Source organism: Cricetulus griseus, chromosome 2, assembly GCF_003668045.3.
Source record: "Cricetulus griseus strain 17A/GY chromosome 2, alternate assembly CriGri-PICRH-1.0, whole genome shotgun sequence".
Classification (NCBI taxonomy): domain Eukaryota; kingdom Metazoa; phylum Chordata; class Mammalia; order Rodentia; family Cricetidae; genus Cricetulus; species Cricetulus griseus.
In genome coordinates, this window is record NC_048595.1 from 172,166,621 (window position 1) to 172,192,376 (window position 25,756).

General features: G+C 42.9%; 1 protein-coding gene across 2 annotated transcripts in view; it reads right to left on the minus strand.

The window, feature by feature from the left end:
- The window catches only part of Gnal (G protein subunit alpha L), a 118,208-nt gene that overhangs the window by 22,714 nt on the left and 69,738 nt on the right, over positions 1-25,756 (minus strand). For both annotated transcript variants that reach the window (XM_027402707.2, XM_027402708.2), the window contains exon 5: positions 14,607-14,704. In XM_027402707.2, coding sequence (XP_027258508.1) covers positions 14,607-14,704 — 98 coding nt within the window. The remainder of the gene's footprint in view (positions 1-14,606; positions 14,705-25,756) is intronic.

A 25,756-nucleotide genomic window follows, 5' to 3' on the forward strand; every position in this document is an offset into this window, starting at 1 on the left:
AACTCAGAGATCTGCCCGTCTCTGCCTCCGGAGTGCTCGGATTAAAGGCATGTGCCACCACTGCTTATCCAGAACACAGCTCTTACTTACATCATTGTTCTTTGTGACAGGACACATAGAGTACCCTCTGGGAACCCATGGAATCGACTCCATTTCATTTTGATTTAAGGTCAGAGAAGTTTTGCTTGTCCTTGCTCTTGCAAGGATGTCTGGCAAATAAATGCAACAGGATACCTGGCCTAAGGTGTGGTTGCTACATGTCCTGCCTGAAAACAATACTTAAATCAGGATATAGTTACTTGGTATTTTGGGTATTGAGAAGGTAATTATGCTTGTTTGCTCTTTGTTTCTTGGTAAGGAAGTCTTTTGCCTTCTCTCCCTCTTTTGATGGGGGTATAAAAAGACTTTGAAAAATAAACATGGGTGGTTCAGTATTCACTGGATGACCTCCTGACTCTCTCTTGTCTTTTGTCTAATTCCTTTCTTCAATCCACACTCCTCCTTCCAAGCACAGACTGGACAGAACCCTCCTCACCTCGAAATTGGCTTACTATACCCTCCTCTATAGAAAAGGTTTTGTTCCTCTGACAGTTAAACCAGACTGAAGAATGGAAACGTCTCAAGATTTGTGTCACCCACCAGAGATGGAAGAGAAGTGCCTCCTCATGCCTGCATCTACTGAGGTCCCCTTCCCCATCCAGTCCTCCCAGGACCCCTACTGTGGTGTAGCTGAATTCTGTAAGGTTGCCATAGCATAGGACATATGCCTGGTCCACATCTGTTATGACATTAGCTACCCAAAAGCAGAGAACACTATTTGGCTGTCCCACTGTGCAGTGGGTCCAGTCAGCGTGTCTGAGAAAGCTTTATTGACTGGGAATGTGGCTGAGGGGCTGGGACATTATCCTAATCGGTAAGCTTAGCACTCACCACCTCCCATCCCGAGCAAAGCTCTTCCTCCAAGGAAGCTTTTCTAGAAATGTCATCTATAGATGTACCGAGAGTGAGAAGACAGAGTGTTTTGAGCCTCTCTGCTCACCTTCAGCCTACTCACCTCCCCTGTAGATCCCTGGACTTTCTTGTAGTTTACAAACAAGTTTGTTGTCAATGAACCCTAACTCCCACTTTCACTCTCTTCCTTTCTCTTTGATTTTTCATGGACCTGGGGAAGGAACTTAGGGCTTCATGAATACTAGACAAATACTCTACGCGAAGCCACATTCTAGCCTTACAGCTTTCTTCATGACAAATTCTAATTAGGTAGGATGGTTTGGAATACAATCATGACAAACTCTGATGGATGGAGCTAATGACTACCACTACTTAGTAAATGTTTAACTGCTAAGCAGTGTTCAGCACTTTCCATAAATAAACTCACTGTTTCGTCACATGGAAGTAGGTAGACACTATTAATAGCTCCAGTTTTCAGGTGAGGAAACCTAGGAATAGGGAGCTAAGTAACTTGGCAGTGACTGCAACTCTGGTTAAAGTTAACATCAGATTCCATGACACCCCAGGAGCAGAAACAAGTTAATCTAATACAGAAAACAAGAACGAAGAAATCTCAGGGCTGAGGATGTTACAGTTGTTACAGTGCTTGCCTACCATCCAATAGGCCCTAGGTTTGATCCCCAGCATGGCACAAAACTAGGTGAGGTAGTGTCCACCAGTAATGCCAGCACCTGAAAGGCTGAGGAAGGAAGACACAAATTTCCAAGCTAGCCCAGGCTACTCAGTGAGAATCTTTCTCAAAAACCCAAATACAACAGTAACAAAACCAATGATTGCTACTTATCGTAGAAAAATAAGTTGTCTGAGCAGTTGTTCCCTTGAGAAGACCGAGGAGTGATAGCAATTGCAAGGTTGATGTAAGCTGTGGAACAGGCACTAAAGGAGTTGTACTCAGTCACTTTCCAATGTGGGTGGACTCCAGGAGCCGTATATCCATCAACTGCAGCTTGGCACAGGAAGGCTGACTTTGTCCCTGGCAAATGCTCTCCTCTCCCTGGGTAATGAACATAGTACCCCACGACCTGCTTCTTCTCTTCCATGGCTACCCCATAACACCCAACATGATCTACAGCTCCTACCTCCTAGGCATCCATTACTGCAGCAAGTTTTTATTCTGTTCCTGAGACTCTCACAGAGGTAAGACCATTTGGTGGCTCTTTAGAGACTGACCTCTCTCCTCATACTTATTTACATACACATTTGTCCACCTATATGTTTGAGTCAGAGCCTCAGGACTTATCTCTGAAGATGCTCTTATCAACATCTGGAATCATTCCCCATCCTTTACATTCCACTGGAGGTGGCAGTGTTCAGGGTCTGTTTTAGACCAGCATGTGTTTCTTTCTGTATATCCAGCTGGGCAGGGGGTGCTTAAAAGAAAATGTGTACCTTCTTATGGGGATTGGTAGGGCTGTGCTGAAATCTTCTAGTCCATGCCTGTATTACACAAATATTTATTGAGCTCCAGGCTAGATTAGTAGTATGGGGGACAAGGGTAGTTGGCAAACCTGAGCAATTTATAATACCTCATTAAGCAGAGTATTTCATTTTCCCTAGTTTCTTTTCATGCAAAGGCCCAGGGGTGTTGGCCAAGATTTCTCAATGAACTTGGTGAGGGAGGCAGAAGAGTGTCTATTTCTCTCTGGGAACCACCAGAAACAACTCAGGGAAGTGTTCTGAAGGAATAAATAAAGCTGAGGTCCCAGCTAGGAATGGGAGTGGCGCTCAGTGTAGTGCTGCTTAGCACAGGCAAGCCCCACCCCTCTAGCTCACATCAGTGTGGAAAGCAACATTATGTCACAGTACATTTTCAGGAGAAAACAGGTTTGCAGAAGTGACTAGGGGGTAAAAAGAGGACTGAAAAGTAACTGAATTTCCACTACACTAACCCAAACTTTGAAAACTTCTATGCATTTGTGTGGACCAAAATAAGGAAACAGCGACAACAATGCTTTCTTGGCTCTGGCTCCTTGCAAGAATTCTGTTCTGTTCCTTTCTTTAGCAGCCCAGGACTGTGTATCTGCTACAGCTTCATTCCCCAAAAGTTCCCATCTGCTGTAAGACTTCCCAGGAGTACTGTAAACTCTGAGAAGTAAGTGTGTACTTCTGGAGGGAGATGGGCATCTGCTCTATTCTCCAAGTGTGCTAAAGTCAACTGTGGAGTGACAGATTGCTTTATTTAGCAATAATAATAAAGGAACTGAGTTTGTTGTGAACATGCACCGACTTCTCCCTTGTCTTAGCTCATGCCACATCCACTCACATAGCACCTACACTGCATGGACGTCACAAGTCACCTGGGGATGACTTAGTACATGGGAAGGCGTACACATGTTATGTGCAAACACTGCTGTCATTCTATGAATACATAGGGAACGTCAGTAGCCAGAGTTTGACATCTGTGTGACACAGAACCAGCTGCCCGAGGACACAAAGGGATAGCTACACACTCATTTGTTCAGGTCGCACCATATTTTAGAAAGAACCAGGATGAGAAACTGACCTTGTAGTCAGTGTTAACTGCACACTAGTTTCTTAAGAAATCTGAAACACTATTAAATATGTTCAGTTGAAAAGAATACAAAATTACCTTTTTTGGCAAAATGATCTCCCAGGACTTTTCTGTCTTACAAGATATATTTAGTCACTGCTCACATCTTACTAGAAAGTTACAGCAAAGCAGTTTCTTCCTTAGCAATTACTGCCTGTGAGAGGCAGCCCAATTAGGGATCTTACATTTATTACTCCCAGAAATAACGCCAAGCACTAAAGTTTTGTTAATATCACATAGAATGTGAAACAAGGGCATCTCGTGTGAACAGTGCAGTCAGTCCATAAGCAAAGAGAAGCTGTGTTTAGATTTCATAATCTCATTTTATTATCATAATAGAATAATACTTATTTCTCAAATGTTAACCACTGAGATGAGGGACCCTAGCTATTATGTGATCAATGGAATTTTCTGTAATAAAGTTATTTCATTCTAGTAACTGGTACATGTACCAGCCTAGGGAGCCCTTATTTCAGACTGCTTTCTTCAATGCGAAATTCTCAAAAGAGCAACTTCCTTAAATTCCAGCTTCCTTTCTAAAAGCTCTAATTACATTACTGGAAGGAGGGAAAGTACTTACATAAGGTATCATTACAGCTTTCCATTGTCCCTGAGGCAGCAAATACTTCTATTGTAAAGGAGGCCATGTAGCATAACCTCATTCTTTTTTCTTTTGGTACGAGGGATCAGACCCTGGCCTTATCCACGCTAAGTTCACTGCCTACCACTTAGCTACGCTAGCCACCCCTCAGATGACCTCATCCACTTTATGCCTGAGTAATATTTCATTCTACGGACATATCATATTTTGTTTAATCATTCACCAGTTGATGAATGCTGGGGTTGTTCTATTTTGGAAGGACTATGACTGATGCTGTAAGCAGACCTCTAACTAGGTTAGCTTTATAGAAGCATTACTTTTGTAGACATGAATGTGGTAGACTAAGGCAGTGGGGAAAGCAGAGAAGCCTAACCATGATACAAATAGCCATTCAGTTGAAATTTAGAAACCACCTAGGATGTACTAGGCCATGTTCTAGGACATGGCGAAACAGCAGGGCTAATAAACTCAGTCTGGGTTTAAAAATAAAATGGAGAACAAGACATTGAGGAGTGTTGTGGGAGAGTTTGAGGGGGAGTGGGGGAATAGATAGGGCCATAATACATTGGAAATAAGTCTGAAAATTTTCAATGAATAAATAAAAATATTGTCATCCTCCCCAAGAAATTCCAAGTGAGTAATTAATTCCTAGGTGATAGTCCATCTGTGTGATAAGAGCTTATGGAACTTAGTTAGATACGTTCATTCATCTGTTCACTACACAAAAGGGATGGAGTATCCGTTTGTCACAGCAGCTCTGGATAACACGAGGTGGTTGTGCTGGGCTCCGCATGGAGAACAGGTGCAAATCCCAGTTAGAGAAGTTATGAAGGAGTACTTGCAAGCATCTTTTAGAGCTTCTTAAGACAAATTTTCATTGTGGAGATTATGTCTTGAATCTGCATTTTTGCTTTTCGGTGATTTCTTTCCTTTTTCCGTGTTAAATGGTGACTTACTTTTTGTTGCTGTGATAAATAACATGACTAAGAGTAACTTGGGGAGCAAAGGGCAGGAGCTCCAACAGAGACCTTGGAGGGGTGCAGATTACTGGCCTGTCCCTCATGGCTTGCATGAGGTGACATCATTCACGGTAAACTCTAACTTCGAACATCTGTCATCATTCAAAAAATGCCCCACAGATTTGCCTGGCCAGTCTGATGGAGGCAATTCTCCAAGTGATGTTCTTTCCTTGCAAATGATTCTAGCTCATGTCAAGTTGACAAAAAGCTAACATCATGAATGGATAAAAGAATGATAATGTAAACACAAGGCAAACAGGTCTCACAATGATGGAACAGTTCAGAGAGTGAGAATTACTTTAATGTCTTTGAATGGGATTTCTTGTTTTCCTGATATTAAATGGAAAAGTCCCCTAAACAGGCAGACTCAAATGATCATACGCCTGTAATCTCCAAGTTACAAACTTAACAAGACAGTGCAACAGGAAATGATGATTTCTTTTCCTTTTCTGGCTTGGAGACAGGATCTCACTATGCAGAGAACTGGAACTCTATGTAGAGCAGGCTGGTCTAGACTTCACAGACATCTGCCTACCTCTGCTGGGAATAAAGGCGTGTACCACCACATCCTGCCTGCTTTTCTTTTGAAACACGGTCTTCTTGAAATGCCCAGGTTCCAACTGTTGAGCTAAGATGATTCTCCTGCCTCAGCCTCCTGACGAGTGGGGACTTCAGGTGCACGCCATCTCACCTGGTTGGAGTCTCACTTTGGAGTGCATTAAAAACCCGTAACTCAGTGGCTTTTCTTACATCCAGCACTTACATAACCACCTTCACCATCCCTCAGAGCATCCTTATCACTCATAAAAGAACAATATACCTACTAAACTACTTAACTCTCAGCTCACCCCAGCCTTGTGCACACCAAATTGATTTTGTCTTAATGTATATACCTGTCCTGCTCATTTCATGTACCTGAAATTATATGTGGCTTCCCTGGCTTCACATAATGAGTTCAGGCTTCATCTATGTTGTAGTATACCAAAAGACTTATTTTTTAAACAGGTCTATTAAACTTTCCATTGTGTGGCTGTATAACATTTTGCTTACCCCTTCACCAGCTAATGGGCATTTGGGTTGTTATGAACATCACCGCCGGAAAAATCCATATGGATGTACACTTTCAGTTCTCTTTGTTATATACACAGAAATGGGCCTACTGGGTCTTATAATGACCATGATCAATTTTCTGTGGAACTGTCATCAGAGAGGAAGAAGCCTCCTTTGAGAAAATGCCTCCACAAGACGGGGCTGTAAGCAAGCCTGTAGGGCATTTTCTTAATTAGTGATTGGTTGGGGAGGACCCAGTCCTCTGTGGGTGGTGTCATCTCTGGGCTGGTGGTCCTGGGTTCTATAAGAAAGCAGGTTGAGCAAGTCATGTGCAGCAAGCCAGTAAGCAGCACCCCTCCATGGTCTCTGCATCAGCTCCTGCCTCCAGGATCCTGCCCTGATTGAGTTCCTGTCCTGACTTCCCTCAGTGATGACACAACAGTAAGTGTACGTCAAATAAACCATTTCTTTCCCAACTGGCTTCTGGTTATATTTTTTATTTATTTATTGAGACAGAGTTTCTTTGTGTAGCTCTGGTTGTCCCAGAACTAGGTCTGAAGACTAGGCTAACCTTGAACTCACAGAGATCCACCTGCTCAGCCTCCTGAGTTGCTGGGTCTATAGACTCACACCCAATCATCTGGATTGTTTTTATTATACTTAAAGTCCACGAATCTGCTTGTCTGCCTAGTCACCAATCCATCTTACCTGGATGTAGCTCAAAAACAGTGATGTACTTCCACCGACACACTTCGGCTTTATTGTTTAGAAATCATCATAGTTGCAGCTTTTCATTTCAGTGTGAACTTTACATCTGATTTTTATTTGTATTCCCATTTTTTTCTTGGAGCTTAAACCATCTTCACGAATGTCAACTAAGTACCTTACCACTGAGCCACACTGTCACCAAGTACACTGAACTTCCAACTTTGTTAAAAAAAAAATGGCCACAGAGGCCATTACTGGCTTACTTGTAATGATTAAAGGCTGTAAATACAAACATCTACAACAAATGCAACTGTAATAAAATCCCACATTACTTAGGACCACTTGTTTTAATAAGTCACCACCTTGATTTGGCACTTGGTGTCAGCCGGGTTCTTTCTCTGCTATGAATCCTGAAAACCAATATCACAAACTGGACCAATAGAGGGACACCAGGCAGTGCAGGAGTGGTGGAATGTGGACCCTTGGTCCTCACCACCAGCCATATCACAGCAGTTACATTTTTTTTTTTTTGTCATTCTGTACCTGGGTCTGTATGACAAAGGGTTTAATTCTAATGAATACTAAACAATGCCACTCCAAGCTATCGAAAAGATAACTCACTGTTTTATTGCACTGCATATAATTTGAAGATCTTACTATTTAGCACCTTCACCATGAAAGTTCAAGAATGCAGAGAGCATTAGAAACCTGTGATATCTTGGGAAGAGGCGGGACTAAGGGGCCTACACTGTCCTGTCATCCTGCTTTATTTATTTATTTATTTATTTATTTATTTATTTATTTATTTATTTCAAGGCAGGATTTTATTATAGCTGTCCTGGAACTAGCTCACTTGTAGACCAGGCTGGCCTCCAACTCACAGAGATCCGCCTGCCTCTGCCTCCTGAGTGCTGGGAATAAAGGTGTATGCCACCTGCCGGTTCATCCTGCCTTTTATACAAAGAGTGAATATAAAATTGATTGGCAAATTAGAACCCACTGGAGTTCTTCATGCAAGGGAGTCATTACTTCGAGACATTTAAAAACACTTTCTACACACAATCATGTGTAGTAACACATCTCAAGAAGTTCAAGTTTTGGTCTTCACAACTGACAGAAAGCCAGGCAACGGAGTGTGCGCACACCTGTCTGTAATCCTAGAGATTGTACACAGATGGAAGAAGGCTTGGGAGCTCTTGGGGCTTGCTATCCTGGCATACACAATGGGGAAAACAAACAGGCTGGAAGGCAAGAACTGATACCCAAGTCTGTCTGCTGACCACACACGTGCCATGGCACAAGCAAGCTCACACTTACATATATGAAGTGAACACACTTGCACACGTTGCACATACACCCACACACAGCTAAAAAATCAGTTAATTAAAAATTATTTTGTATGCTATAAGGCAGATATTTCCAAACATTGATGGGAGAAGTGAAGGACTGGGGAAGGGGTGCTGAGAGCCTTATGCTCAGATGTCTATATATTTGTATTGTCACCACCACTCTATCGTCTTCTACAGCAAAAGAGAAACAAACAAACAAAAACCCAACAAAACAAAAAACAATTGTCCATAAACAGAGACAGTTCTAGTTTTTCAGATGTAGAAAATAAGTCTGAAAATAAAGTTATCTAAAAATTAAGGTGAGCTGGACATAGGTGGCACACACCTTTAATCCCAGCATTCGGGGGGGGGGCAGAGGCAGGAGGATCTCTGTGAGTTCGAGGCCAGCCTGGTCTACAGATTGAGAAACCCTGTCTCAACCCTTCCCCCAAAAGGTGAAATGGATAGCTAAGAATAATATGTTCATACATCCTGGTGATGGTTATACTTTTGATGAATTCAATGCGGTAGTGCAATATATATCTTCTAAATTCTACATTCTTTTATTTTAAAATTACCTGTAAGAGGCCAGCTTTGATGTTGAAATTGCAAAGGTGCCAACTATTTCTAGATAGTTCTAAAAGCATTTCCAGGGTTTGGCAGTGAGCCATACAGTTGAAGTCCGAGCTAGGGATGGTGAATGAGGCTGGGAAAACTCTTGGCTGTTGAGAAAAGACAGACCTGGGACTATGGGACAAGAAGTACCTGACTCTGCACCCTATGCGTTTTTTTCCTCTTTTTCTTTGATATTCAGAGCCATCCCAAGGCGATCACTGAGATGGATATTCTTCTAGATGAGCTTGTGTGTTGGGACAGAACGGAGGAGCCCACGCTGGGTGGTGTTGGAAGTTACAGTAAGTGAAGTCTGATTTTATAGAGCTCTTTAAAGGACCAATTTTCTCTCTCCTAAAATAGCTGTTTCCATGGTTACTTAATCACTTATTATGAGGCCTTAGAGGAAATGCATTTGGGGGAGTAATTCAGTAGACTGTGTTTAAATTTTCATTGCAGGAACTAGGGAACTTGGAATAAAATATAATCTCTCGTAATTTGCAGTTTTCTTGGTGCTAAAAAGAAATGTGTGCCAGAGTGGGGAGTTTAAAACTCACCACTCCCCACTCCACTCCGTTATGCCAGTCTTGTTTCTGTAAGTGTAGTTGGCTGCTCAGAGACACAGAAGTGCCTATGGACTGGGATGAGTGGGTTCCAGCAATTGGCTAGAGGGCAGATGTGAGATGAACTGGGCTGGACATTGCCTGTCTCTCTACTCTAGTGCCATTAACCTACCTTTGCCTCTATGGATTTGTCATTCATAGGCATTTTAAAAAAAGATCTATCTATCTATCTATCTATCTATCTATCTATCTATCTATCTATCTATCTAGATATCTATCTATCCTTAATTATGTATACTGTGCTCTGCCTGTATATATCCTTGCATGCCAGAAGAGTGCACCAGATCTCATTATAGATGGTCTTGAGCTACTATGTGGTTGGTGGGAATTGAACTCAAGACGTCTGGAAGAGCAGCCAGTGCTCTTAACCTCTGAGCCATCTCTTCCCTATTCATAGGCATTTTATATGCACAGACCATTTATTTGTGACCCTTTGGGTTTGGCTTCCATCATTTAGCATGTGTCTTCTAGGTCTGTCAGTTTCCTATTTGTGCATTAGTGCTGCCTTTTTCTTCTGTGGCTGAATACATTCCCTGGCAAGGACACTGAACATCACATGTTGATGGGCACTTAGGTTGTTTCTGATTTTGGCTATTATGGATAAAGTTGCTATGAAACCTTGTTTGTATGTTTGTATGGATGTATGTTTGTAATTCTCCTGAGTAGCTGGGATTACAAGCTGGCACCACGAGGACTGGTTTCTTCTTAGATATTAGTGGGCAAATCAGTCTCCTGAGACCCTAAGAGAATTTCAGCTTCACTGAGGATCTCATCCCTGATGGTTCTGAGAGCTAGGCACAGAAAGATGACTCCTAAGTGAGCACCAGGGCTCAAAGTGCAGAACTGCCAGGCTGCGTAGCACAGTGACTCAGAGTCACCCGATATTAGTCATATCTTCTCCTAGCAGTCTAGATGAGGTAAAAAGGAACTACATCAAGATCCCGGGGAATCTATAAGAAGCAGCTGTGCTGTGTGAGAATCTAGGGTGTGGTATGGACTTGTGAAGGGCCAAGGGTCAGGATCACCAATCAGTAGCACATGGAATGTGGGGTTCTTGCTTTGCTAATTCAGTGACAATCCTGTGTTGTATGTGAAACCTCCATATTCTCAGGACTGAAATTAGACTTTGGTGGTTTCTGAGACTACATGGAGTGGAACAATCCTGCTTCCCATCTTTATGGCTGTTGGGATGCAGTCCAGTGCATTTCTTAGCACTTGTAGAGATGCTGGCATGTAGCACACACTCAGCTGCTTGTCAGATGAAAGCCCGGCCATGACTCACATTCAGCACCTCATACTCAACATAGTGAGGGAATGACTGTGTTATCAGTGTAGTATCTACTGTGTTCATACTGGACTTCCTATTGTGATTTCAGAGTATGGTCCTCCTACTTATGGAAAAAAGGGTGGACCACGAGATAGTATGCTGGGTTTTGACAGCAGCTGCGTTACACATCTGGTGTTTCTTTTTAAAAATAAGATAAAATTTTTGTGTGTATATGTATGAGTCTCCTCTCTCTCTCTCTCTCTCTCTCTCTCTCTCTCTCTCTCTCTCTCTCTCTCTCTCACTCTGTGTGTATGCCATGTATGTGTGGGTGTCTGCTGAGGCCATCAGAGGGCACTAGATACCCTGGATCTGTAGTTTCAGGTGGGTATGGGCCACCTGGGTGCTGGGAACTGCATTCCTGTTCTCTGGAATAGCAGGAAGCACTCTTAACCTCAGAGCCATCTTCCAGTCCCTACTTTGTCTCTCTCTTTTTTTTTTGTGGTTGACTCAATCTTGTGTTGTTTTATTCATCAAATTTCTAGAAAGAGTAGGTTGGTCAACATTTATATGTGTCTCCATCAGTCTACCTAGTAGCCTTGTGTCCAAAAGCTATGCAGTCCAGGTCTCCATAGCATGCATGCTCTAAGGTGTATGTATAGAAATGAAACAATCTCTCTAAGGACACACTTCTCAGAGCATGTCCATGTTATCAGCAACATCACTGCCAGAGGCTTCCTTCCCACGGACATGCCCAACGGAGAGCTAGGTGTACCGATACGAACAGGACCATTCCTTGGAGAAGGGCTAAGCCTCATGAGCACAGCACAGCATCATGGTCCCATCCCTCTGCCAATGTGATGCCTGTGTGTCCTTTCTTTTAGGAAGTGACAGGGATGGGAGATGGTCATAGCTTACATTTTTCTTACATTTACTTAGCAATTTAAAAAACTCTGGCAGCTATATATTGCTGTAAAAACATTTATGGAGTATTACCTTTCCTCTGAAAACTCTATTCCAGTGGTTTTCAACCTCCCTAATGCTGTGACCCTTTAATACAGTTCCTCATGCTGTGGTGACATGCCCCCACACCCCCCGCAAACCATAAAATGTTTTTGTTGCTACTTCATAACTGTAAATTTGCTACTGTTATGAATCATAATGTAAATATCTGTGTTTCCTGATGGTCTTAGGTGACCCCTGTGAGAGGGTCATTTGACTCCCTCCCAGATCTCCCAGGGGTCTCTACCCACATGTTGGGAACTGCTTCTCTATTCCCTGAGTCCCAGAACCTGAGCACAGAAGTGAAGCAAGATCATTGTTAGGAGACTAAATTGAGCTATTGTGATTCTCACAAGTTAAGATGGAGAAGATGGTGATGCAGGGGGGAGTTGTGAAGAGTCAGGTGTGATGTGGCTAGGTGTGAGGTTAATAAAAGTAGCTTGTTATTCCTAACAAGCCTGAAAGGGGTCTTACTCAGTCTGAGGCCAGAAGCCTTGTTCACAAGGCACTTTTTATTCATGGCTTTCTGTAGTTTGCATGGACAGAAGTCAAGAAAGAAATAAAAAATCTCCTCCTGTGATCATGTTTATTATTGGGAAACTGATTCTGGCTGCCTCAGTCTACCTCTCTGGGCTCCGGGGTATCAGTCACATACTAGCAAGAATAATACTTATCAAGGAGCCCACTGTATGCCAGGCACTATTCTGAGATCTTTGGGTATCTATTCTTTATCCTATCACAACTCCATGGGACTAGGTGCCACTGTTTTTTTCCCCCCACTGAAATATTTGCCCCAAGTCTCATGTAGCAGGTGGTGGCAGAGCTGTTACAAACATCCGAATCCCGGTCTGCCTACTGCCAAACTTGTGTCACTTAGAAAAAAAAAGATTTATTTTTGCACATTCTATTGGAAGCTAAATCATTAGTTCTCCACCCTACTGACACAAGAGTTAGATTTCTATTTTAAATTCTGCCTGGGTGATAGTGGTACACACCTTTTTTCCCTAGCACTTGAGAGGCAGAGGCTGATGGATCTCTGTGAGTTTGAGGCCAGCCTGGTCTATATAGAGCAAATTCCTGGATAGCCAGGGATATACAGAGGAACCCTGTTTCTAAAAATCAGAAAAAAAGAAAAAACAATTCCTTATGTGACAAGGAATGGCAATACCATGTCTCCAGGGACACTGACACGGGATGACAAAACACATACTTCATACTAACTTCTAGTGCAAGCCTACATGAGTTTCACTGCAATCACAAGCTATGCTAGGGATCCCAGCTGCTGGCATTCTCTGCTTTAGTATGTGGGCTAACAGACGTTATGTTACACAGGTAGACCTAAAACTCGTGATCCTCCTGCCTCAACCTTCTAATAAACACAAGGATGGCCACATGCTCTAGGAGCCAGGCCTTGATCACATTTCTGAAAACAATTATTTTATTTTTCCTCATACAACAACAGCTTTATTGTGAGCTTGACCTTCACAGAGAAAGTTCCAGAGACAATCACACTTAGAACTAACTCATTAACATGTTTAAATGTGATACTAGAGAGCTGTACTATTCCAAATCCCAGAAGGTATCTAAACAGGTAACCGATGTCATTACTGGTCACAAAAGGGACGGAACAAACAGTATGGTTGAAACTGAGTCCCAGGCTACTATGGCCACTTGCTTCGGTATCTTAGAGAGCAAAGGGCGGGTCTTAATTCAGGGATTATACATTCATATTTTTTTACTTTGCAAGGAAACTGATGGCTGCTGTCCTATTACTTGAGAGCCACCACCAAAGGTATGCATATCACACTTGTTTTTTTCAAAAGGCTTCCGAGAAGATAGTTTAGGCCTCTTCACAAAGCAAACTGCCCTGAATCTATGGGTGAGACTCAATACTGGTCTGTGCTTGATCTCAGACAATGTGAAAACATCATCTTCCTGGAACACAAATTTATTGATCCCACAGGAAATAGCAGGATGAGAAAGTCATTACTGAAGCTCAGTACCCTGGTTACAGGGCAGTTGTGTGAGAAGGGTTATGTGGTCAACTCTCACTTCTGCCTCACAATCAGAGTCCATTTTCGTTTCCACTTTTAGCCAATCAGAGCATGCTGAAGTCACTGCAGGTTCAAGTCCAGAGCATTCCAATACAGCAGAAAAAGGAGGAGAAAGAACCTGCCTAAGACCAGTATTAGCTTCATTCTGCCAAATTCCAAAGTGCAGTAGGCCCAGGGAACCAACAGGAAACAGGCTTTATTTTCTTTTAAATTAGGTGTGTGTGCGTGCGTGTGTGTGTGTGTGTGTGTGTGTGTGTGTGTGTGTGTGTGTGTATCTCTGCACATGTACGTGCAGGTGCTTGAGGAGGGCAGCAGATGGCATCAGACCCTCTGGAGCTGGAGTTACAGGCAGTTGTGAGCTGCCATCTGGGTGCTGGGAGCTAAGCTCAGGTCTTCTGGACGAGCCCCCAGTGCTCTTAGCCACTGAGCCATCTCTCCAGTACTACAAATTTTGATATTAAAAATTAACCTGTGGAGGCTTGTTTCAGAATTAAGATTTAATACCACTGAGTATTTAGGTACATTATAGTCCACAAATATGCTGTTATGTCTATGTAGAATTAATAGAGAAGGAGAACTGTATTGATCAGGACAAAGTGAGTGAAAGCTATCTTGATTCTTCTGTGAAACACTGTTACTGAACACACCTCCTTCAGAAAGTTAACTTCTGGAGTCAAAAGCTACACTTGCTCTCTGCGTTAGGAAGCCCCAGGCCACAGGGAGGGCAGCACAGTCAAGAATGCAATCGCACTTGGCAGAGGCCTGCCCAGGGAAGCAACTTACTATTGTGCACAGTCGATCAGCTGGTACTCGTTGGATCTCTCAAAGCAGGCCTTCACCCCCTCATCATCCCACAGCTTCTTCACGTGATCAAAGAACTCCTAAGGTTGGGAAGAGGGACAAGAAAACACACGTCAGGATATTTCACAAAGTGAAAAGTGAAAAGAAACTGCAAGACAGAAGCTGCAAGGAGGGTAGGGATTCTTTTACTGCTGTACTGTCATGTGCAGTGACGGTTCAGCATGATGAAAGCCAGGCAACTATGCTCTCACCACTCATGCAAGCTATGGAACCTCCCTACTGATCACACAGCTCATCGGGATGAAACCTGTAAGTCAAAAACTAGTACCAGTCATTAATTATAAAACAAGAACCATTGTATGGTTCTTAGCGTTCAGTGCTCTTGAGAGTTAAGCGGCCACCTTGGCAATGGAAGACATGGCTAGTCTAAGGTCCATTTTAGCAGCTGTCTTTTGACTTTTTTATGTGAGGTAAGATCAGAATGGAAGGATGGAGAGATGGTTCAGTGGTTAAGAGCATTTGTTGTTTTTACAGAGGGCCCTGGGTTTGACTCTCAGCATCCAAATGGTAGCTTACAACCATCTGCAATTCTAGTCCAAGGGGATCCAACGTCCTCTTTTGGCCCCCTTGGGCACTAGACACATATGTGGTGCACATGAAGCAAAACATAAAATTAAAAAAGTGGACATATCAAAGTAGATAGATTAAATTGATTCATTAACATAAAAAATGTTCCCTAGGGTCTCAGGTAGTCCAGTCTGGCCTCAACTTTATGATCCTCCAGCTTCAGCCTCCAGGACTATGCCTGTTTAGTGATGGACAGTTTACTATGAGGGTTTTATTTTTTGTGTGTTTAAAGCAAACCATGAGTTAACTACGAACTGTGAGTTGTGGTTCACCCAAGAGTCATAAGGTCACCAGGCTCACCCATTATGGCGTCAGGGAGTGCTGAAAGAACTTGGCTTACCCTAAAGTCACATCACTCCCTCTGGGTTACTTGATTCCTCCCCAGGTAATTGACTTGGCGTAAAACAGATTGGGCTGAGTTTGAACACAGGAACCATTGACACTATACTACATTTTATAGAAGTCCACATAGTTTCCATTGGCAGTTTAAGAAGTGCCCAGGATGAGTCTGAACCCAGTTAGTAAGTGTGAAGGGCAGCAGACCCTTTATTTGGTTTCTTGGGTTAGGAAAGCACAGCACACATTGGGAGGAAAATGCCAGCAGGTGTAGGCTCTTGCCTCTCTCTGGGAAGTTTTCCCAGGTTTCTCCAGTCCAGGTCAGAGTCAGGAGAGCTGACTCCCCTCCCCCTCATATCCCATGTAGTGAGCCGACGTGGTGGTCACAGCGGTTGGTCACAGAAGAGACCCCATACAAGTCAGACCCAGAACTAACTGGGATGTGGCTGGGGAACAGAATTAGACTGCCTGGAGACTAGACGGTGGAAAGCTTGTAAACAGGGACTGGATCCAGGAGATGTGCAGAGGCATTGTGGCACCCTGTAGGGCCCATCTACCTAGTGGCACCCGGATTAGAACTCATTACTATCAGTCACCATCAGCTGGACAGGTGCTTGCTGGGTGGGGCGAGAGTAGAGAGAGGGACATGGTCATGGGTGTTTGCACCATTCAGACCCACAGCTCTCAAGACCCCTGAGGGATACACCTGGGCTGCCTCCTGTATCAGTGTCTGTGTCCCAGCTCTCCAGCTCCACTGGGAAGTATTCAGAAATGGAAAGCTAGGCAGCAATGTGACTGTGAAATTTCTTATTTTTTTCTGTATTACCAAATGAGAAGCATCTTGAGATCTTTGTACATTTAAAAGCAACCAAAATGCGCAGATACTTTTGACTTTTCAAAGGGGCTGAGCTGCAGTATCTAAGGTAAACACAGTGCCACATTTAAAACAAGGTTCTAAAGTTTTGAAAGCATACTTTTGTATTCTTTGAATATAAATGAATATATGTGTGTATGGTGTGTGCATATATATGTACTCATATCTGCACATATGGGCATCTCTGTGTGTGTGTATGCAAGGGCATGTAGACATCTGAGGTTGACACTGGGAGTCTCCCTTCATGGCTCTTGGCCTATTTATTGAGGCAGGGTCTCTCAGATGAGTGCAGAGCTCACTGAAATGGAAACTCTACCTAACCAGCTTTCTCCATCTGGGAGCTCTGTCCTCTACTTCTGAGTAGGGTGTGACAGGCAAGCTGCCATACCCACCTGGCATTTATGTGGGAGCTAGGGATCTGAACTCAGATTCTCACACTTGCCAAGCAAGCAGTTTATCTGCTGAGTCATCTCTCCAGGGACCATAATTTTAAGTAAAATTTAAAGTAAAAAAAAAAAAAAAAAGGTAAGTATCTAACCACTGTCCATTGTTTTCATACCTGATTCTTGGCACTATCTCCCACTACCTGGAATTGATAGCATATTAAAAAAAATACCTTGAAATTCTCAGATGGTAACCTGTTTTAGTTTCTGCTATCAGATGCTTCAAAACTCGTTTTAAAAAAGAAAACAGATGACAACAAGAAACATAAGAATACTATTTCCTATATAATTTCTGTGCTAACTTATACAAATAACTTCTGGGTTATACACACTTGGGGCATAGTTTCCATTTTGAAATGCAAACTGAAATCATCTAATTTCTTGAGATATGGGATGTGCAAGTGGCCCTTGCACACTGTAGGGTGTGGCTGCCCAGCTCCTTCTAGTGGCAGCAGTCCCCAGCCAGTCCTGCTTCCCGGGTTTGTGGAACTCGTCACCAGGTAGTGAGAAAATACTGTTCTCCTTGTGCTCACTGCATGGTATTTTCTCAAAGACGACGTAAAGAAAATGCCTCTGGTGGTAGGGTCAGGAGCCTTCCTGCAAAAACTGTTTATGTCTATGATGTATTTTTAATCTTACAAACCCTTTCTTGATGACAACAATGATTTCTCCTCCTTCTTGAGATAAGATCTCATGTAGCTCAAGGTAGCCTTGAATTTGCTCTGTGGCAGGGAATGGCCTTGGCTTATGTTTCTCGGTCCTCTTGCCCCCAGTCTTGAGTGCTGAGATTATAGGTGTGCACCACCATGCCCGGTTTGTACACGGCTCAGGACTGAATGCCCGGCTTCGAGCACACTGGAAAACATTCCACCAGCTAAGCTACAGCCTCCAACCCCCTGCTAGGTGATGTATAGTGTTAATGTCATGTAAGAACTGTGTAAATAGTTGCTGCACTGTATCCCTAGGGAGTAAGGACAGAAGACAGTTAATGCCTGTTTAGAACCCTCATAGATTTCTCCTTAAGTATTTATGATTTTTGACTGGTTGGCTTCTTAGGTGTAGAATCTATCAGTATGGGGAGTCAATTGTGAATTGACTAACTTACAATTCTGTAATTGTAAGTTAATATAAAATTCTACTAAGGAACATCTTTCAGAAACTATGCTAGGAAAAGTCCCACTAACCCAAACATTTAAACCACTGAGCCTTACCTTTGCTAGCATGAAGTATGGCTACAATCAAAGAATTACATAGTATAAGGAGGACCTATCCCATACTCACTGGATGCCCTTTGTGCTCCAGGTGACATTCTGGGGGTCTTGGCTACCAGATCTTTTCTGTGTCTCTAACAATTCATGAAATAGGTGATTTAGTTCCACATTTCAGATGCTAGGTGAGAACCACTGAGTCTATGTCATTTTCGTCACATCCACCTAACTGGAAAAGGATGAGTCTGGCCTCAAAGCATGCTGGGAGTTCACCTAACATTCTTCCCTCTGGCCCACAGCAGCTCTCTGGGTCCAGGGACAGCATGGGGGACAGTGTGAGCATGGGGGACAGCATATTTATACCTGTCTACTTTTGCCTGTGGACTTAGCCTAGTAACTATTCTGAATATCATTTTAAAACAACTTTTAGAGTATATTTTATATGCCATAAACTTCACCCTTTTAAACCATCAGGCAGCCACCAACAGTCAGGCAGGAACATACCATTACCTCAGGAGACATTAACCCTGCTTTTGGGTCAAGACCCACCGCTACTCCAGTTCAGGTGATTGCCACCTTTCGCTGTCACTGTGGTTTTGCTTTTTCTAAAAATTTTATACAAATGAAATCATATAATCTTTTTGTTTTTAGCTTCTTTCTCACTTAGCATAATACATTTTAGATCCATCCACTTTGTTATGCATATTGCCAATATGGCTTATTAATGTGACTGAACCCAGGCCTTACATATGCTAAGCAATTGGTCTACCACCGGGCTACATCCTGAGCTAGGTCCTCTGCCTTTGTTCTTTTAAATTGCAGAGTTCTAGCCCATTGCATAAATACACTATATTTTGTTCATTCACTTGCCAGTTGATGGACATTTGATTGTCTCTAGTTTAACTTTGATTTATTATTATTATTATTATTATTATTATTATTATTATTAAGTGTTTTGAGTGTGGGCATGAGCATACTGTGGTGCTGTACGTAGAAGTCAGAGGACACCTTTTGGGGATTGGTTGCCTTCCTCCACTGTAGGTTCTGGGGATCGAACTAAGGTTACTGGGATTGTACAGCAAGCACTTTTTTCACTGAGCCAACCCTGTGCCATGTTTCCAGTTTTGAATAGATATTAAGAGTGTGAAAGATTTTAGTTTGCTGAGAGAAAAAGTTTTAAAAGATTTTAGTTCACAGAGAGAAAAAGTTTCCCACAGGCCTTGGCCCATTACAAGGGAGTTGGCCCCAACCCTGGGCACATTCTATGGTTTAGACGGGGGCAATTGCCAAGGCAACCCTCTTTGGGTCACACCTGGCTGGCCAGCAAACAATCAAGAACTTTCCAGAGTACATTCTGTGGTTTTTCCTTTGTAGAAAACCAGGTCACACCTAGGTGACCTCGTTAACATGAAATCATACTTTGAAATCAATCACTTTGTAATCAATCGCTTTGTACCCCAAGCATGTATGATGATTTGCAATTTTTCCCTATAAAAAGAGCCTATAACCTTTGCTAGGGGGTGCAGCTTTCCCGGTATTGCTGACACCCAAATGCACATTCGTTCAATAAACTCTCTCTTGCTTTTGCAGCTCTTGGTTTGGTTTCTGAGTCTCGGGGGCTCCTCGGGATCCTGAGGCCCTAAGGGGTCAGGGGTCTTTCAAGTGCTGTGTTTTTATAGGGACTTTGGTTTTCTCTTGGGTGGGAAGTTTTGCTGGGTTACATGGTAATGGATGTGCAGCTGTTAAAAACTGCCAACTTGCTTTGCACAGTGGTATGCCATGGCTCCATCGTGGACTTGCAGGGGCAGAGTCCAAGACTTCCAGCTTCCAACTTCTCACCACTTTATCAGTTTCTTCTTAATTAAGACCTCATTGTGGTCTTACCTTTCATTTCCTTAAGGACAAATGATGTGGGAGATACTGTCTTGATGATTTTCTCCTTCCTTCTCTTCCCCCTTCCCTCTTTCAGGTGGCCTAGAACTTGCTATGTAGCTCACACTGGCCTTGAATTCATAAACCCTTTTGTCCCAGCCTCCTGAATGCTTGGATTGAGTGTATGTGTATACCACCACACCCGGACTCTTGTTTGTTTGTTTGTTTGTTTGTTTGTTTGTTTTTTGAGACAGGGTTTCTCTGTGGCTTTGGAGGCTATCCTAGAACTAGCTCTTGTAGACCAGGCTGGTCTGGAACTCACAGAGATCCGCTTGCCTCTGCCTCCCCGAGTGCTGGGATTAAAGGCGTGTGCCACCACCGCCCGGCTTTGTATGTCTTTTTTGTCTTCTGATAACTGAATTTTGTAAAAAAGAGTAAATGATTTTTTAAAAAAATTCCACCTGAAATTAAAACCTTTCTTAGGTACAGGGTTTATTTATATCTTCTCCTGAACTTTAATTTTCTTGTGTCGGTTGACGAACACAATTTAAAAAAATTTGTTTTAAAGATTTATTTATTTATTATGTATACAGTGTTCTGTCTGCATGTGTACCTACAGGCCAGAAGAGGGCACCAGACTACATTACAGATGGTTGGGAGTCACCATGTGGTTGCTGGGAATTGAACTCAGGACCTCTGGAAGTACGGGCAGTGCTTTTAACCCCTCAGCCATCTCTTAAAATTTTTGGTGATGTTCAATTAATCAATTTCATTTTTTTTTAGGTTTTATGACTCTGTGTTCTAACAGAGAAGTCTTTGGATAATTCAAAATTGAATTTCCCCATGTTTTCTTATAAACACTATAGTTTTAGTTCATTCATTTGCATATGAACCGAGTGAACTAATTTTGGCATGGTGTGAAAAAAGGGTCAATGTTTACTTTTTCCCTCAGGAATATCAATGTTTTGTAGCACATCTAGAGGGCCAGCCTTTTGAGTTACTATGATTCCTCTGTTGAAACTGATCTATGTACTTGGATCTATTTCTGGAATTTTGGTTCTAACCCATTGAACTGACACCTCTGCCACTTTCAAGTCCACACCAGGCTGTCGTGATCATTGTGGATTTCTAGTAACCTTAAAATGAGTTTCTTTTTCTTTCTTTTTTGTTCCTGGAGTTGAATCCATAGCTTTTGTCATGTGGAACATAACACTAACACCAGCTTCACTTCCAGATTCCAATTATGAAGCTTCAGGTCCTCTAATTTCTTCCCTGCTCCAATGTTGTTAGAACATTATTAGGGTTATTCTAAGGTCTTTTAGTTTCATATATCATTTCAGGATTATCTTGCTTATGTTTTGATTGGTGTTACATAGAGGCTTTAGCTCACTAATGAAAAAAATGGCATCTTCATCACGAATCTTCTATGAACATCACATACCTACTGTGAATTATTTCATAGCTCATGAGACTTTTCTTTTTTTCAAGACAGGATTTCTCTGTGTAGCTTTGGAGCCTATCCTGGCACTCGCTCTGGAGACCAGGCTGGCCTCGAACTCACAGAGATCCACCTGCCTCTGCCTCCGGAGTGCTGGGATTAAAGGCGTGTGCCACCAACGCCCAGCTATGAGACATTTTTTTTTTTTTTAACTGGGACTGAATTGGAATTTTGTGTAGACTAAAAACACAGGAGTCATGGGACTTCTCCATATACTATGTTAACCTTCATGGTTTGGCTGCTCTTCTATTTCGTGTGTGTGTGTGTGTGTGTGTGTGTGTGTGTGTGTGTGTGTGTGTGTGTATGTGTGTGTGTACACGGAGGTCAGAAATTCTATATGTAAAATTCTAGTTCCTATTTCCAAATTACCATCTATCCTAACAGCTGTATTAAGCATAGAAGTTTAGTAATCAGATCTATGGCCCATAGTGGGGAATTAATTAAATCTACCCTTTGGTGATGGGAACACAACTTTCCCTAACTACCCTCTACCCCACACAAAAGTAGTTTTTTAGCTTTTGAGATTTTTCACAGGCCTCCCACTCCTAAACTTAAGAGACTTTGTAAATCCCAGTTCTCTGAGAAAACCATGAGTGCAGCATGCCGAAGAAATTCAGAACAGAAACTTATTTGTGTGGGATCAGAAATAAAATAATTATTTTCACTGGGGAAAAGAGACTCTAAGAATCACGACTTTAGTCTTTGCTCTCAGACAATGCACTGTTACTTGACAAGAATTCTCCTCAGAAAAATCAAGCTCGAGTTACGTAATTACCCTTGTCCTTGTCCTTCTGAGTCACTCAAGCTTTTCTGTCTACCAGGGCAGCACAAAGAAAGGAGACCCCTTTCTTCTTTGGAGGACTCAGTTGAATTTAAATCAAATGTCTAAAGGTAGGTCTTTTGTATTCCAACTATCAAGGATGGTAGAACTAATACACATTTCTTTGGGAAAACTGTAATGTAAGACATGCTAAGAGTTCTAATGAGGCCCATTGGAAAATATCCATGGTGGTTGCCTTGGATTTTAGTATCTGAGTCCTAGCATTCAAACCCAGATGGGTGGATTCAATTTATTTGTTTATTAAAAAAATTCATTTATGCCGGGCGTTGGTGGCGCACGCCTTTAATCCCAGCACTTGGGAGGCAGAGGCAGGTGAATCTCTGTGAGTTCGAAGCCAGCCTGGTCTCCAGAGCGAGTGCCAGGATAGGTTCCAAAGCTACACAGAGAAACCCTGTCTCGAAAAATAAAACAAAAAAAAATCATTTATTTTACATCCCTCCTCCTGTTCCCTCCCCCTCATATCCTATGTACCCCTCCCCCCAACTCCTTCTCTGTCTCCTTTCAGAAAGGGGCAGGCCTCCCATGGGAGTCAACAACATGGCACATCAAGTTGAGGCAGGACCAAGCTCCTCCCACAGATGGAGAATTTTTAGCTGTGACTACTGAAACTCACTTCCTTCCACTGTCCCAAGGAACAGCTCAGTGGTTATAGTATTTCTGGTACATGACTGAGCTGTACACAGTTCAAGGGTAGAGAAGGCTTGGAGGTCTTGAATATGTGGGAGGAGAGTTTGAGAGGAGAGGCAAAGGATGAAATAAGTGAGTTTGATGACCAACCTCTGGAAGGCTGGGGAGGACAGGAATGATCCACGGGAATCCTTCTGTGGCTCTGGGCACAGGGTAGGTACCAGGAATGTGACCATTCAGATTTGGCAAGGTGGCAAGATGACTTTGATGAGCAGAGAAGAGGTGCATGGGGAAGGAGAGGCCACCCAGGTGTGAGGACTTGATTCTACAAGTATCTACAGGACACATGAAGTTCTAGGTTGGAGGAGAGAGGCCCAGACCTATGAGCTTTGTAAAGAGGGTGGTATTTGTATTGCCAGCCTGGCCAAGGTAAAAAGGAGGCGGGGTGAGGATGGATGGGGGGGGATTTAAGCCATTGTGTTAGCCTCCAGTGATTCACCCTAACATTTTCTGAAGCCTCTTGGATGGCCTGAGGCCTTTGACCTTTCAGGAAAATTCTCAAGCCAAGGCTTGGGCACTGAGCCATGAAGGGAGTGAGGCTGACTCAAAGGAATGACAGAAATGTACCACCAGTCTACTGCTGGGAGACCATAGAGAATATGTGTGGGAACCATGAGATGCTCTGAAGGTCTATGTACTGAACCTCCATATCTGCTACCCAGGAGGAGGATATCACCTTGTCCATGGGACCATGCCTCCACTCCATGGGCTCTGCTAATGCTTCGGATTTGGTCATACTCAGCTACACTGTGACTACTTGCTTACACCTGCCAGATGGCTGGTGGGGAAGGACCAGGGGATCAAGCAGAAGCATGGGCAGAACCTGAGAGTGACTATGTGGGTGTGGGCCTATGGTTACTTCTTGTCAACAGACATCGATGTGCATCTATACCCTAAAATTATCTGATGACATTCTCGGTTGGGCAAGACAAAAGCGTGTTGTGTTTCTGTGGGTCACTATGTGCATATATACTCCAGAGTTATCTGATGATATTCTCAATTGGGCAAGACAAAAGCATGTTGTCTTTCTACGGGTCAAGTGTGGCCCTGAAGCTCTGTGGAACCAGAAGGCAAGAATTTCAGAAAATCCACACCTTGCTCTGCATGCAGGGATTGGGGCGGTGGCGGGGGGGGGGGGGGGGATTCAAATTACTACAAGTATAGAAGATAACATCTTTCTTAGGCAATCACTTACTATTTTGTAATTCTATAATAACATCTGATATTCCATATCTATAATTCAGTTCCACAGTCGGATTATATTTGATTTGATAGCAATAATACTCGATTCTATAATAATATCTGATATTTGATCTCTGGGAAAGGATTGTTTAAGCCCCAAAGGGTTCACTACCCACTGGCTGAGAACTGCTGATGTAGAATGAAATGAAATGCAACAAGGACATGCCAGGGACAGGGACACGTACAGATGTGTTAGAGTTTGAATACGTCATGTCTTCCCTTGAAGGCTCATGTGCTGATAGTGCCATCTTCAGTTGGTTGTGCCATTGAGAGGAGGTTGGATCAGAACCCTAACTTCATCAAATGAGTTGACCCATTGACGAATTTATACTGGATATGCTATTAGAAGGTGGGGCCCGGAAGAGTATATCTTCCTTTTCCCTTCCTCCTTCCATCCCATCTCTGTCTTCTGGCTGCTGTGTGGTGAACGGCTTTGTTCTGCTATGCCTTCCTACCACCAAGAAGTTCTACCTCACTACAGGTCTTGTCCTAGTTACTTTTTTGTCAAATTGATACCAGCTAGGGTCATCTGGAGAGAGGGAGCCTCAATTGAGAACATATCATCATCAGATTAGGCAAGTCTGTGGGGGTATTTTCTTGATTAATGATAAATGTTGGAGGACCTAACCCACTGTGGGCAGTGCCATCCCTGGACAGGTAGTTCTGGGATGTACGACAAGTCAAGCTTAGCAAGCCACAGAGAATAAGCTAGAAAGTGGCTTTACTTCCTGGTTCCTGTTGGTTCCTTCCCTGACTTCTCTCAGTGATGGGGGGTGTCCTTCTGTATATGTTTCTCTTATTGGTTGATGAATAAAACACTGCTTGGCTGCTAGCCAGGCAGGAAGTATAGGCAAGGCTATGAGACAAGGAGAATTCTGGGGAGAGGGGCAGAGAGAGGCCGCCAGAGGGAGGCGCCATGTAGAGACTGAGAAGATAGGACATGCCAGGCATTCTCTGGTAAGATAAAGCCATGGAGAAACACATAGATTAATAGTTATGTGTTAATAATTAAGAGAGAGCTAGCCAGCAAAAGCCCTAGCCATTGGCCAACAGTTTAATAATTAATATAGTGTCTGTGTGCTTATTTGGGGCTGAAGGGCAGCGGGACCTGGTGGGACAGAAATCTCCATCTTCATCTCAGTGATTGGGACATGTAAGCCAATTAAATCCTTTCTTCCTCAAGTTGCTTTTGGTCATGATGTTTATTGCAGCAAGAGAAAATGAAATCGGAGAGGCCCATAGCAATGTAGACAGTTAACTATGGGCTAAAATGTCTGAGATTGGGAACCCAAATAAACTTTTCTTCCCCAAATTTTTCAGCAGAGACCAAAAAGGCAGCAGGCATAAGATGGAATTCAACCATATCACCAAGAATAAGCCAAAGCCCCATGGGTAGTGAGTGAGACACAACTTCCTTCATACAGTTCAGATAATATAAGAACAACTTAAAAGAATCCCCATGGTTCTTCACAACAAAAGCCCTATAAATAGAATGGCTGGCTAT